Source organism: Trachurus japonicus, chromosome 6 (genome assembly GCF_045865225.1).
Source record: "Trachurus japonicus isolate A0001 chromosome 6, Traja_1.0".
NCBI classification, from domain to species: domain Eukaryota; kingdom Metazoa; phylum Chordata; class Actinopteri; order Carangiformes; family Carangidae; genus Trachurus; species Trachurus japonicus.
This window is the reverse complement of record NC_140912.1, coordinates 37,034,531-37,049,783: the sequence shown is the minus strand read 5'-3', so window position 1 is coordinate 37,049,783 and position 15,253 is coordinate 37,034,531. Positions and strand designations below refer to the sequence as shown.

The 15,253-nt window shown below is 39.7% G+C and overlaps 1 protein-coding gene across 1 annotated transcript; it reads left to right on the top strand.

Annotated features, from left to right (window-relative positions):
- The first annotated feature begins 1,354 nt into the window (after positions 1-1,354).
- Positions 1,355-14,423, top strand: LOC146986615 (ceroid-lipofuscinosis neuronal protein 6 homolog). The gene is made up of 7 exons (XM_085780510.1): positions 1,355-1,416; positions 3,084-3,210; positions 4,107-4,451; positions 6,284-6,339; positions 7,788-7,910; positions 12,422-12,550; positions 14,270-14,423. The coding sequence occupies exons 1-7, from the start codon at positions 1,355-1,357 to the stop codon at positions 14,421-14,423; spliced, it is 996 nt and encodes a 331-aa protein (XP_085636636.1).
- Positions 14,424-15,253: the final 830 nt, after the last annotated feature.

The following is a 15,253-nucleotide window of genomic DNA, read 5'->3' as shown; positions in this document are numbered from 1 at the left end:
AAGTTTCTTTACAACATGTGTGAACTAGGCTACTTCAGTTTTAAAATAGCCTAGGAGAGAAAAAACATGCAGCAAATAACAACAACATGTGTGTGTTGCCATGGTTACAGAGCTTTCTCTGACATCACTCATCTGTTCCTGTGACAGTTGACGACCAGTAGTCCAGTAGTGTTTTTCTTCTTCTGCTGCTGCTGCTGCTTTTAACGCGTCCTCCACCTGGAACAAGACAACAGGAAGTGAGTCATCACCCTCCAACACAACAACAACAACAACAACAACAACACACACACACACCATAACTCACTTTATTATTCTGTATTTCTGCAGGTTGAAGGTCTGTGCTTTTTATAAACCCTCCTGTCCTTCTGTTCCCTTCCTCCATCCTTCTCTCTTTCCTTCCATTTCCCTTCCTTCTTTCCCTTCCTCCATCCTCCCTTCCTCCATCTTTCTTTCCTTCCTTTTTCCCTTCCTTCTTTCCTTTCTTCCTTATTCCCTTCCTTCCTTCAATCCTTCCTTCCTTCTTCTTCCTTCCTTGAACGAATCTGCTCCCTCCCACCATCTTTCTTTCTTTCCTTTGTCCCTTCCCTTTTCCTTCCTTCACTCCTTTGTTCCCTTCGTCCTTCTTCCGTCCTTTTTGACCTGATCTGTTCCCTCACTCCATCTTTCTTTCCTTCCTTTTCCCTTTCTTCTTTCCACAATCCTTCCTTCTTTCTTTCCCTTTGCCCATCCTTCTGCTTCTTTCCTTGACCTAATCTGTCCCTTCCCTTTTCCTTCCTTCACTCCTTCCTTCCCTTCATCCTTCTTCTTCCTTCCTTTTTGACCTAATTGACCCAATATGTTCCCTCCCTCTTTATTTCCTTCCTTTTCCATTCCTTCTTTTTCCCTTCCTTTCTTCTTTCCTCCCATCTTTCCCTTCGTCCTTCCTTCCTTGACCCAGTAGAACAACATGAAGGTTTTAAACACCTGAAATCTTCACAGTCAGGTTCATTTTTGCTTTAAACTGACCCGTCTGACCTCAGATCTGACCTGGGATCAGTCGGATGAGACGATGATGATTGACAGAATATGTTTCATGTGTGTGTGTGTGTGTGTGTGTGTGTGTGTGTGTGTGTGTGTGTGTCCCAGTTTCCAGATTAAAATCCTGTTTCAGGTGTTGGTGGTTTTATAAACTGTTTAAGCTCCTCACCGTGCTGATCTGAGACCAGATTAATGTGACTAATGAAACACAGATTAGAGGATTAAACCAGCAGCAGCAGCAGCAGCAGCAGCAGATAAACCTGCAGCTCCGTCGGTCCAGAGGATGGAGAGAAGAGACAGAGACAGAGAGAGGGACAGAGGAGGAGGTGAAGAAGACATGATGAAGACGATGAGTCGTAGGAGAACCAGCTCGTCTGCAGCGTCCGGCTTCATGTTCAGGTTCGTCTGCTTCTACTTCCTGTTTCTGTTAACCAGCTGCTTCAGTCTGAACTCGTTAGTCCCACAGACCTGAGACCAGTTCAGAGACTCTAAAACCAGGAATTTTCAGAATAAAGTTTTGCTATTTTATATATTATTTGATATTAAACATAAAAAAGTCACATTTATATTTAATAAACAAAAATAATCTGAGACAAACTGAGAAGAATCAATATATTATTATTAGTGTCGGATCAGTTTTCTCATTGTGCTACTTTATTATCCAATATTCCAGTTAAGTTCCTTTAAAATAAATACGAATACAGTTTTATATAGCCCACTTATATATAATATTATCTTGTCTTTGTTTCACTGTTTTATTTTTCTGCTACAAACAAGCTTAAAACATAGACTTATTTAATTTTTTTCGGAACCAATTTCTCATGTCGGGGCTTCAATACAAGAGGGACACATACGAGCAGCATGGAGGTATTTGGATGTTTTTTGGTGTGTCTTTTTGTTACGAAGAAAAGTGAGCCCCGTTCTCAAGGACAGGGGGAGGAGATAATGAGTGAAATTTGAATTTTGGGTGAACTATCCCTTTAAGAAGCTGCTTCAGTCTGAACTCGTTAGTCCCACCGACTCAGATCAGACCTGAGACCAGTTCAGAGACTAGAACCTCAAACACAGACCGGATTTTCATAATAAAGTTTTGATATTTTATATATTATTTAATTTAGTTTAGTTTTAGTTCTTTTATTTGCACATTATAAAACCTGTATAAACAATGGAAATAATAAAATTAAATATTGTGCAGGAGAGGTAGAAGCCAAAAAAGGCTGATAAAAATATCTCCCTTATGTAAAAAAAAAAACAGTGGTGGTCTTCAGAGTAGGAAGACAACACAGAAATTCACAACATAAAAAACAGAAAAGAAAGAAAAACAAGGAAAAAAGAAAGTCAAGTTAACATAGAAAAATGAACGATAGGCCTACTGAATTAATAAAAAAAACTAAAAACTAAATCTAAATACAGTTATCTTGTCTTTGTCTCACAGTGTTATTCTTATATAGTTTATTGTTTAGTTTTGACTCATGTGAGGTTTTAAAGCAGCTGCTGTGACTTCAGACCAAAAGACGTCAGAAATGAAAAAATGAAAATGAAAATGAAAAAAAATCAATAAAAATGAAACAACAAAAACATTGACAATCAAAATGAATAAAAAATAAAATCGTCATTATAATCATTCTGCTGCTTCTCCCACTGAGAAAATCTGTGTTTCATTCTCTTTCTTTTTAAAAGTTACAACAAACTGGAATTTGAAGAATTAATCGATCAGTCGACTCTTTAAATCCTAAAATCTCACATCCCATTTTTGTTTTTCTAAAATAAACAATGACATTTAACAATGAATTTTGAATGTGAAGCTGTTGTCAGACTGATTATAACACACACACACACACACACACACACACACACAGCTGGATGTGACAGATGTGATTAGAGGAGAGAGTCCACGATGTTCACTGAGACAGAACTAATCTGGCCCAGACCGGTTCACATCTGGACCAGTAAACCACCAGTGAACACTCTGGTTCCACATCTGGACCAGTAAACATCTGGACCGGTTTGGTTCTAGCATCCAGATGTGGAGTTCTGGTTCTTCAGGTTCTGTTTCCATCCTGCAGTCGTCTGCCCGGTTCTCCGGAGGAGGAATCGAACCGGGTTCTGGTGAAGCCGCGGTTCCAGCTGCACCTCTGGCTCGGCCTCGTCCTCCACAGCTGGATCCTGGATGTGGGACGGCCCGTCGTCATGGTAACGGGAACACGACAACCGCATCAGTTTCTGTTTGGTTACTACGACGGAGCCACATTGAGAAAACTTTTGAGAAAAGTCATAATTTTACAACGATTAAATCATAATATTACAATAAAGTCATAATATTTCAACCTGTTGTTTTAGAGGTGTAAGTTGTTATAATGAGGCCGTGGAGCGTTTGGTGAAGTTGTACTTAAGTATCGTAAAATTATGACTTTTTTCTTGTAAAATTAAGACTTGACTTTTTCCCTCGTAAAATTATGACTTTTTCGCGTATTATTATGACTTTATTCTCGTAATATAATGACTTTTTTCTTGTAAAAATTATGACTTTTTTGTCGTGAAATGATGACTTATTGTTGTAAAATGATGACTTTCTTCTTGTCATATTATGACTTTAATCTTGTAAAATTATGACCTTTTCTCATAAAGATTGACTTTTTTCTTGTAATATAATGACTTTATTCTTGTAAAATTAAGACTGGACTTCTTCTCATGACTTATGACTTATGACTTTTTTTCTCATAAAATTATGACTTTGTCTCGTAATGTTATGACTTTTTTCCGCGTATTATTATGGTTTCATTCTCGTGATATCACTTTTTTCTTGTAAAAATTATGACTCATTGTTGTAAAATTATGACATTTTCTCGTAATATTATGACGTTTTTCTCATAAAATTTGACTTATTTCTTGTAATATAATGACTTTTTCTTGTAAAAAATTATGACTTTTTTGTCATAAAATCACGACTTATTGTTGTAAAATTATGACATTATTCTTGTAATATTATTACTTTATTCTCGTAAAATGATGACCTTTTTTCTCCCGTAATCTTATGACTTTATTTCTCGTAAAATTATGACTTTGTCTGTGAATTTTATCATTCATAGTTTATAGATGAGATTGCAGTAGTTTTTTGTTTCCTTGATGTTTTCCTGCGGCTGCAGCTCCTCGTCCCCTCCGACCTGTTTCCTCTGAACCGCCCCGGAGCGGCCGACTGGCTCCACTTCCTGTACAACGTCACGGCGCCGCTCGTCCTGCTCCAGGTGCTGGAGCGCAGCCCCAGGACCCCGCCCCCCGTCGCCGTGCGCCTCGGCCTCGTCTCCGTCGTCATGGCGACCGGCTTCCACCTGGTGGCCGACTCGGTGGCCCGACGGCTGCTGCTGATTGGCTACGAGCTGCACCTGTCCGTCAGGGAGAACGAGGTCATGAGGAAGCTGGAGCCGCCGGCCCTGGTGGGAACACACACACACACACACACACACACACACACACAAGGATTTATGATGTCATATATGATGTCACAACTGGCCCTTTGTCAAGTCCTGCCCTCCACGGTTACTGTTGCTAGGTTGGACAAACAATGGTCACGGAAGGGTTAACTCCCATTGGAAACCATTGAAAATTAGGAAGATTTAAATTGCTTGTAAGGACATTTTGAATTAAAGCAGAAGTAAGTGATATATTTGTGTTAATCTAAGTCTTAAATAGTTGTATCTTCCGACAGCAATCACTTCTATAGAGTGTTTGGTCTGAAACACGGGTCTGTCAGTCACTCTGCTCTGCTCTGAGCCCAGGAGAAAACTTTCCTCGTATCCTACAACCTTTATCCAATGAGGAGAGAGAACGGCATAAAGGGGCAGTCCTCTCTGTGTGTGCAGCCAAGGGATGCGCGTGAATGTGGTGACGTAGGGACGAGGACCAATAGATCCATGACGAGGGCGGGGGCTGCTAACTCCATCGGCTGACAAGACGTTATGGTGCGTTCAAGGCAACCCGTAACTGGTGTTTTTCCGACCTGTGAAGTCGTACCAGTTCGATCTGGTACGAGTTCACGGGTCAGAAGTTACGAGTGGCCGTTATAGTGACTTTCACAGGTAAAACAGGTCGGAGAAACACGAGTGTGTTGCCTGGAACGCTACAAAGTCGTAAGTCGTGACTTGAAGCTGTAATTTACGGTTTCAAAAGCCTGCCTGGAACGCAGCATTAGCCAAAACCACCGGATCGCTTACTTCTGCTTTAACTTATACATCAGAAAAATGGTGTCCGTGATAGAAGACAGACGTGGCTAAAGAGGGATTGAACGGCATTACACGACTTTAACGAAAAGTGGTGAAAAATCATTGTTTTGGTCACTCACTAGCTAGCTAGCTAACGACGCTAGCTAACGTTAGCTACAAGTTATGTTTATTGAGGTCTTGGGTTTGGGGAATGGGATAAAAATGACTCATGGAATACGTTCCAGATATCGTGAGTCGCTATTACAGGAACCACAAGCCCCACTAAACCATACTGAAAAATTAGTAGTTTTTGCCGAAAAAATTGCTGTCTACCTATCTAGTTTCATCGCAGAGTTGTCCAACCTTAGAACACTGCTCAACACGTGACATGGGGAGAAGCGCTCTGATTGGTGAAACAGCAGACCAATTAGAAGGCCAACAAAGCTCCGCCCCCCTTAGTTACCGTTGCTAGCCCGACAAGCTTCTCGACGCTGCCCGAGTGTCAACAGTGTTTTTATATTGAGCGTCTTGAGGCATCAGAGTCTCAGAGGCATATGAGCACTATATTTATGAATATTAATAATCACTTGGGGGCACCTCTCGGTTGTGTTTTCAGCTTTGGGAAGGGAAAGAACACGACTCCCCCAGCCAAACTCTTAAGGTAACTACTGTCCGACAATACACTTTGCTTGTCGGAGGTCCGAAGCTTGACGGACCTTGTTTACATAGTAACGGTTGCTATGATGTCTGATTGGACAATGACCGTTAGGGGGCAGGGTTTTGCGAAAGGTCAATTAATCAATTATTAATTGATTGATTGGGTCAAATTGAAGTAGAAACTGTCTCCTTTAAGTTTTAGTTTTAGTTCTTGTTGTAGTTGTTGGTTGTTTCAGACGGTGTGTGTGTGTGCGTGTGTGTGTGTGTGTTTCATCTGTAATGTGATCTGGGATTTTATTCCTCATCCAATATCGGAGCGAATGTTGTCTGGAAGCATCTGCAGCCGTGAGGGAAACGAACGAGACAGAAACATTAAATCAACAGCATCCAGATGTTGTTTCATTTCACAGGTCGACGCCTTCGAGCTCCTCTTCTACTACGACCACACTCTGGGCCATCTGATGTGGTAAGGAGGGGTTTCCATGGTAACAAATACTGAATATTAAAATCTAATTTATCAGAAATTAACATATTTTATAATAATTGATGATTTGGTTTTTGTTTTTTAACCAGAAATGAAGAATTTGTTGATTTAAAGGTTCATAAACACTCAAGAGAAACCAAATCCTAATGGTGTTTATCCAGGTGGTGAGGGGGCGGGGCTTAGTTGTGACATCACAAAGTGACAGGAAGTCCTGACGGCTGGTTTTAAGGCTCAGTTTCTGAATACAGGCTGAGTGCATTTCTCTGTGGACTGAGGCTTTGATACTTTCACAGTATTAATATAGAACCTAGAGCTGCTTTATAATCACACTACACATGGACATCTACCTTTATACTGTATGGAGCTTTAACACAAACATCTACCTTTATACTGTATGGAGCTTTAACACAAACATCTACCTTTATACTGTATGGAGCTTTAACACAAACATCTACCTTTATACTGTATGGAGCTTCAACACAAACATCTACCTTTATACTGTATGGAGCTTTAACACAAACATCTACCTTTATACTGTATGGAGCTTTAACACAAACATCTACCTTTATACTGTATGGAGCTTTGACACAAACATCTACCTTTATTTTGAAGGAACTTCAATAGAAACATCTATAAACAGACCTGGAGTCAGTTTATCTCCAGAACAAACTCACTTGTCTTTATAACATAATATTTATAACTTTGATAACTTGATCCAAATATTTGTAATAGTTCATTTCTTGGTCTAAAGATGAAGAGCTGCTCCTCCAGGATGCGGTCTGATCCAGAACCAGAACCCTGAGTGGATCCAGATCAGACTTAAAGGGATAGTAGCATTTTTTTTAAAGTGGGGTTGTATGATCTACAAATAGCCCCTATGTAGGTTTGCAGTAGAAGACTCTCTGCACTCCTCCCGTTAGCAACGCCAGCCCATAATAGTCCTGCCCAGAGATTTAAACATAGCTACAGTGTTGTGAACAGACCCAAAGAAACGGCCTATTTTCACGGCCTATAAGAGGTTTTACCTGAAAAAAATACACAGTTCCATTGTTCACTATAATATAATTTTTTCCAGCCCTTCAAAGTGCAGGAAAAACACAGTTTTTATTTGGACCTAACCAACTGCTGATCGGTGGGTGCTAACCCTGGGCGGAGGGATACGTGAGTTGGTTTGGTCCAAATAAAAACTGTGTTTTTCCTGCACTTTGAAGGGCTGGAAAAAAATATATTATTATATTAGCCTATATTATATTATATTATATTATATTATTTATCAGGTAGAGACATATATATTCTTCTACTGCAATTAAAGTACTTAGGGGCTATTTGTAGATGATACAACCCCACTTTAAAAAAAATGCTACTATCCCTTTAAATGTTAATCAGACTCATTCAGCAGCTTCTCTTCTTCTTCTTCTCCTCTCCTCCAGGTTCGTTCCCTTCTTCCTGGTCCTCCTGCTCTTCTTCAGTGGTAGTTTCTGCTGCAGCAGTGAGGAGGTCCGGTTGCCCCCGGCAGCCTGGCTGCTGCTGGCGCCCAACAGCGCCTACTACTGGTCAGTGTAATAGTTATATATGACTTTAGAGTTTAGAGTCACTGTGGATGTACGGAGCGGCCATCTTGGATCTTGAGCTGACAGTTTCTGAGGTTCAGACTTGATGTCTGTGATGCTGTGAGAAACCAACAGGAGCAGAAGGAGCTCAGAGCTCAGAGGAGAAATACAGTCTGAGAGGAGACGAGGGAACAAGGGAACGAGACGCCTCCTCCTCCTCTTCCTCCCTTTCTCCCTCTCCTCTTCCCTCCTTTTCCCTTCTTCCCCTCTTCTTCTCCCTCCTCCTCCCTCTTCCCTTCTTCTCCCCTCCTCCTCCTCTTCCATTATTCCTCCCCTCCTCTTCCTCCTCCTCCTCTTTTCCTCCACTCTTCCTCCTCCCTCCTCTTCAACTCTTTCTCCCCTCCTCCTCCTCTTCTTTCACTCTTCCTCCCCCTTCTCCCTTTCCTCTTCTTCCTCTCAACGCTCCTTTTCCCTTCTTCCCCTCTTCTTCTCCCCTCCTCCTCTTCCTCCCCTCCTCCTCAGCTTTCCCCTTCTACTCCTCTTCCGCCTTGTCTCCCTCCTCCCTCTCTTCTTCCTCCTCCTCCTCCTCTTCCACTATTCCTTCACTCCTCCTCCTTCTCCTCTTTTATCTCCACTCTTCCTCCTCCCTCTTCTCTTCTCCTCCCCCTCCCCATTTTCTTCCTCCCCCCCCTCTCTTCTTCATCCCTCCTCCTCCTCTTCCACTATTCCTCCCCTCCTCTTCCTCCTCCATCTCCTCTTCTTCCTCTCCCCTCCCCTCTTCTTCTCCCCTCCTCTTTTCCCTCCACTCTTCCTCCTCCCTCTTCTCTTCTTCCTCCTCTTTTACTCTTCCTCCCCTCCTCCTCCTCTTCCACTCTTCCTCCTCCCTCTCCCCCTCCTTTTCCCTTCCTCCCCTCCTCCTCAGCCTTCCCCTTCTACTCCTCTTCGCCCTTCTCTTCCTCCTCCCTTTCCTCCTCCTCCTCCTTCTCTTCCTCCTCCTCCTCTTCCTCCTCCTCCTCCTCCTCCTCTACACAGAGCTTTATTACTTCCTGGTTCCTAGTGTTTTTATAGTGTGACAGTAAAAGGTGACTCAGCAGCAGCAACAGGTGAGTCAGCGTCATGTGACTCAGCAGGTGGTGAACAGGTGAACAGGTGAGTCCAGTAGGCGGAGCCTGAGCCGACTCACAGAAACAACAGCTCAACAAAAACTTTATTGATCCTGGAGGAGCGACAGTGAACACGAGCTGTGACCAACAACCTACACTGCAAAAACTCAAAATCGTTCCAAGAATATTTGTCTTATTTCTTGTCCAAATGTCTCATTTCTAGTCAAAACTAATCTCTCTCCACTTAAAATAAGACTCATCACCTAAAAATCTACTTGTTTTTAGATCATTTTCACTTGTTTCAAACTAATTTTCACTTGAAATAAGTAGAAAAATCTGCCAGTGAAAGTTTTTTGTGTTTGTAATAAGAAAGAAAAACTTGCTCCACTATCAGATTTTTCTACTTATTTCAAGTGAAAATATGCTTGAAAGAAGCAGGGCCGTTGCTAGGAATTCTGGGCCCCCTAAAGAATACTAAAGTGGGCCCCTCCCCCTAACTTTTCCTTTTTTTTTTCTTAGACTACGTATGTATTATCGTTTTTTATTTAGCCTTCTTTGTTTTGATGCTAATGCAGCATTACACTGCAAAAACTCAAGTATCTTAGCAAGAATATTTGTCTTATTTCTAGTCAAAATGTCATTTCTAGTCAAAACAAATCTCATTCTACTTAAAATAAGACTCATCATATTAAAAGTAGCTTGTTTTTAGACACTTTTTACTTCTTTCAAGCATATTTTCACTTGAATTAAGTCGAAAAAATTTGATAGTGGAGCAAGTTTTTCTTCCTTATTACAAGCACAAAAAACGTACTTTCACTGGCAGATTTTTCTATTTATTGTGAATTTAAGTGAAAATGATCTAAAAAGTTAATTTTTAGGTGATGAGTCTTATTTTAAGTGGAAAGAGATTAGTTTTGACTAGAAATGAGACATTTGGACAAGAAATAAGACAAATATTCTTGGAAAGATGTTGAGTTTTTACAGTGTACTATGAGTATTAGTCAGGGTCTTACGCAGAATAAATCAGTCATACAAAGATTAGACTACTGGGGTTTTTTATGGGCCCCACTGGGCGCTGGGCCCCTAGAGTTATCATCACCTTTCTCCCCTATACAACGGCCCTGGAAAGAAGTAAAAAGTGTCTAAAAACAAGCTGCTTTTTCTTATTTTAAGTATAATGAGATTTGTTTTGACTAGAAATGACATTTTGACTAGAAACAAGACAAATATTCTTGGTAAGATATTTGAGTTTTTGCAGTGTAAAGTTAACTGTGACTGTACTCATGGTGTCTGGTTCTACACACACACACACACACACACACACACTGAAACTGTAACTAGTGTGTGACACCTGAGTGAGTGTGTAGTAATAATTGATCAGTTTCACTTCTCAGGTGTTGCTGACTGCAGCACTCACAGATTAAAGTGGTCGTGAGTTTTGACTCTTTAAATAAAAACTACGACTCGGCTGTAAAAAAAAAAAAAAAAAAAAATCTGCTGAGTCACTCTCACTTGTTTTTTCTAAATGTATTTCAGTTCACAACATTTTTAAATTTCACACTCGGCGCACTCAGAGTGTGTTTGTGTTTGTGGAAACTGCTGCAGAAATTGTTTGGTGATGTGTTCAAGGAACCCTGGAGAGTCGGACAAACTCATTTTATACCACAGCAAACAAAATAATAGGTAAAAGACAAAACAAATGTTCAGTTTAAAGAAAAAAAAAAAGCTCCCTTATTTATAATAACTAATAATCATGATAATTATTGGATTATTTGGTAACGCTTTCATTTACAGCCCATTAATTATGTAATAATGTCGAGAAATAGCCTTGAAATTACGTGATAATGTAAAGAATTAGTGTAGAAATAACAATTAATTTCCTAATAATGTCAAGAAATAGTCTAGAAATAACAATTAATTACATGATTATGTCAAGAAATAGCCTAGAAATAACAATTAATTGCGTAGTAATGTCAAGAATTGGTCTAGAAATAACAATTAATTATGTAATAATGTAAAGAAATAGCCTAGAAATAACAATTATTTATGTAACAATGTCAAGAAATAGCCTTGATGATGTCAAGAAATAGCCTAGAAATAACAATTAACTACATGATAATGTAGAGAATTAGTCTAGAAATAACAATTAATTACGTGATAATGTCAAGAAATAGCTTAGACATAACAATTAATTACATGATAAGAAATAGCCTTGAAATAACAATTAATTACATGATAATGTCAAGAAATAGTCCAGAAATAACAATTTATTACGTGATAATGTAAAGAAATAGTTTAGAAATTACAATTAACTACATGATAATGTAAAGAAATAGCCTTGAAATAACAATTAACTACATGATAATGTAAAGAAATAGTCTAGAAATAACAATTAATTGCATAGTAATGTCAAGAATTAGTCTAGAAATAACAATTTATTACGTGATAATGTAAAGAAATAGCCTAGAAATAACAATTAATTGCGTAGTAATGTCAAGAATTGGTCTAGAAATAACAATTAATTATGTAATAATGTAAAGAAATAGCCTAGAAATAACAATTATTTATGTAACAATGTCAAGAAATAGCCTTGATGATGTCAAGAAATAGCCTAGAAATAACAATTAACTACATGATAATGTAGAGAATTAGTCTAGAAATAACAATTAATTACGTGATAATGTCAAGAAATAGCTTAGACATAACAATTAATTACATGATAAGAAATAGCCTTGAAATAACAATTAATTACATGATAATGTCAAGAAATAGTCCAGAAATAACAATTTATTACGTGATAATGTAAAGAAATAGTTTAGAAATTACAATTAACTACATGATAATGTAAAGAAATAGCCTTGAAATAACAATTAACTACATGATAATGTAAAGAAATAGTCTAGAAATAACAATTAATTGCATAGTAATGTCAAGAATTAGTCTAGAAATAACAATTCATTATGTGATAATGTCAAGAAATATCCTAGAAGTAACAGTAGATTTCATAATGTCATGTTTTCCATAAATAAAGAGATTACACATGATTTTCATGCTTTGGATTTTTGGGGAAAGGCCAGAATTTTTCTCCACCAAGTCCTTGCAATTGACTATTTCATTATGACATTATGATGCAATTAATTGTTATTTCTTGACATTATCACGTAATTAACGGCCTGTAAATTAAAGGGTTACTGCTAATTTTTCATACTTATATTATAATTTATATTATTTAGTTGTTATTAAGAATAATATTTTATTAATTATCTGTTGAATCAGCTTTACAAAATGTTTCTTCCATTTGTCGTTGGCTGACTGAATATCTTGGTTATTTAAGGTGAATTAACAGGTTGTTGTGTTGTGACGTCATAACGAGCTGATGACGTCATCATCGCTGTGTTCCCACGGCAACAGGTACCTGATCGCCGAGGGCCAGACCTTCATCCTCTTCACCTTCACCTTCTTCGCCATGGCCGCCACGGTGATGCACCAGAGGAGGCGGGGCCTGGTTCCCGACGGCAACGGCCTCTTCATGCTCTACAGGTAAACCACGTGTTCGTCAGTCTCCATGGCAACAGCAGCATCTACATTTAGTCTGAGAGGTGAACGAGGGAACGAGGGAACGAGGCTCCTCCTTCTCTTCTTCTCCTCCTCCTCTTCCACTCTTTCTCCCCTCCTCCTTTTCCTCCTCTTCAACACTTCCTCTCTTCTTCCTCCCCTCTCCTCCTTCCCCTTCTACTCCTCCTCCCCTTGGTCTTCCTCCTTCTTCTCCCCTTCTTCCTCTCTCCTCCTCCTCCTCTTCCACTCTTCCTCCCCCTCCTCTTCTTCCTCCTCTTCCCCTATTATTCACCCCTTCTTCCTCCTCTCCCCTTCTTCCTCTCTTCTTCCACCCCTCCTCCTCCTCCTCTTCAACTTTTCCTCCTCCTCCCCCTTCTCCCTCCTCCTCTCCTCTTCTTCATCCTCCTCCTCCTCCTCTTCCACTCTTCCTCCCCCTCCTCTTCCTTCTCCTCTTCTTCCTCCTCTTCCCCTATTATTCATCCCTTCTTCCTCCTCTCCCCCTCTTCCACTTTCTCTTCCTTCCCCTCTTCTTCCTCCCCCTCCTCTTCCTCCTCCTTCTCCCCTTCTTCCTCCTCTAACTCCTCCTCTTCCCTTCTTCTTCCTCTTCCCTCTCCTCTTCTTCCTCACTTCTCCTCCTCCTCTTCCACTCTTCCTCCCCCTCCTCTTCCATCTCCTCTTCCTCCCCCCTCTCCTCCTCTTCCTTCTCCTCTTCTTCCTCCTCTTCCTCTATTATTCATCCCCTCTTCCTCCTCTCCCCCTCTTTCACTTTCTCTTCCACTCTTCCTTCTCCTCTTCTTCCTTCCTCCTCCTCTTCCTCCTCCCTCTCCTCCTCTTCCTTCTCCTCTTCCTCCTCCCTCTCCTCTTCCTCCCCCTCTCCTCCTCTTCCTTCTCCTCTTCTTCCTCCTCTTCCCCTATTATTCATCCCTTCTTCATCCTCTCCCCCTCTTCCACTTTCTCTTCCACTCTTCCTTCTCCTCTTCTTCCTTCCTCCTCCCTCCCTTCTTTCTCCCCCTCTCTTTCTTCCTGTAACAGCAGCATGTTTTGCCCAATAACCTTTTCTGTATTCTGTATATGTCTATCTTTATCTTTATTCTATTCTATCTTATTCTTTTTATATGAATTCTAAATTGTATGCTTATATGTCCAGAAACAGCCTTGAAATAACAATTAACTACATGATAATGTCAAGAAATAGCCTTGAAAATTTTATGTTTATATGTATTTTTTGCACTAGAATATTTTAATCTACTCTATTTTATTTAATCTCATTTTATTGCTACCTTTTACTATTACTCCTTTTGTCTGCCCTTGACACCACGCCGTGCTCCTCGTGCTGTAGAGATAGATAGATAGAGATAGATACGTTTATTGTCATTGTCATTTCCACAACAACAAAATTAAAAGTGCATCTCCTGCAGTGCAAAATTTCATAAAAACATTTTTAAAAAAAGCATAAAACACACATTGACCACTCATCATAACTCAGTATTTAGTGCAGTCACTGCTTTGGGGTAAAAACTGCTCTTAAATCTGTTTGTGGTGGCTTTAATTGTCCTGTATCTCCTGCCAGAGGGGAGTAGCTCATACAGACAGTGACCAGGGTGTGTTGTGTCTTTGAGGATTTTCTTCGCTTTGCTTGAAACTGTCCGTTACTGCTCTGGGCAGTAAAATCATTTCTGCAGCTTCCTCTGTGTCTGTCTGCAGCTTCTGTGCAGCTCTGCTCCTGCTGCTGGTCTGGGTCGTGTGTCTGTGGGACGACGGCGTCCTGAGGAGGAAACACCCCGGTCTCATCTACGTCCCTCAGCCCCGCGCCGTCTACACACTCCACATCCGCCGCCGGCAGCTCACACACACCTGACTTCACTCTGAATGGACAATCCTCATTTGCACGATCGATCAGCCTTTTCATGGACAGCCATCAGAGAATGGAACTGGAAAGCAGAATAAACTTTTTAAATTCATCTCCTAACATAAAACAATGGCTTCTGGAGAACCAAAGCTGCCTGCACTCTTAAAAGCGGGACACTTGCAACTCAGTTAGTTTCTTAAAAAATGTATCTTACACTGCAAAAACTCTACATCTTTCCAAGAATATTTGTCTTATTTCTTGTCAAAATGTCTCATTTCTAGTCCAAACTAATCTCTTTCCACTTAAAATAAGACTCATCACCTAAAAATCTACTTGTTTTTAGATCATTTTCACTTGTTTCAAACAAATTTTCAATTAAAATCAGTAGAAAAATCTGCCAGTGAAAGCAAGTTTTTTGTGCTTGTAATAAGAAAGAAAAACTTGATCCACTATCAGATTTTTCTACTTATTTAAAGTGGAAAATCTGCTTGAAAAGAGTAAAAAGTGTCTAAAAACAAGTTGCTTTTTAATGTGACAAGTCTTATTTTAAGTATAATTAGATTTATTTTGACTAGAAATTACATTTTGACTAGAAATAAGACAAATATTCTTGGTAAGATTTTGAATTTTTGCAGTGTAGAACGCTTTAATGCATTATCTTCTTGTAATAGGAACTTTTAAAAGATGTTTTATCATATTTTGTATCATGTATGACTTATAGCTTTTCTTCTTGACCATAGCGTACACCTTTCTCAGATGCATTGCACTTGGCTTCATCTTTTTAAACATGGAAACGGTGTCTCTGTATTGTCTCTGTGCCGTCCATTGTCTGTTTGTGT

Bases quoted from the DNA above. Each gene is read 5' to 3' on its own strand.
- LOC146986615 (XM_085780510.1), top strand. From the start codon at position 1,355: ATGATGAAGACGATGAGTCGTAGGAGAACCAGCTCGTCTGCAGCGTCC. The intron at 1,417-3,083 runs GTTCGTCTGCTT...TCCATCCTGCAG, and splicing joins GCGTCCGGCTTCATGTTCAG to TCGTCTGCCCGGTTCTCCGG. The intron at 4,452-6,283 runs GTGGGAACACAC...TTCATTTCACAG, and splicing joins AGCTGGAGCCGCCGGCCCTG to GTCGACGCCTTCGAGCTCCT.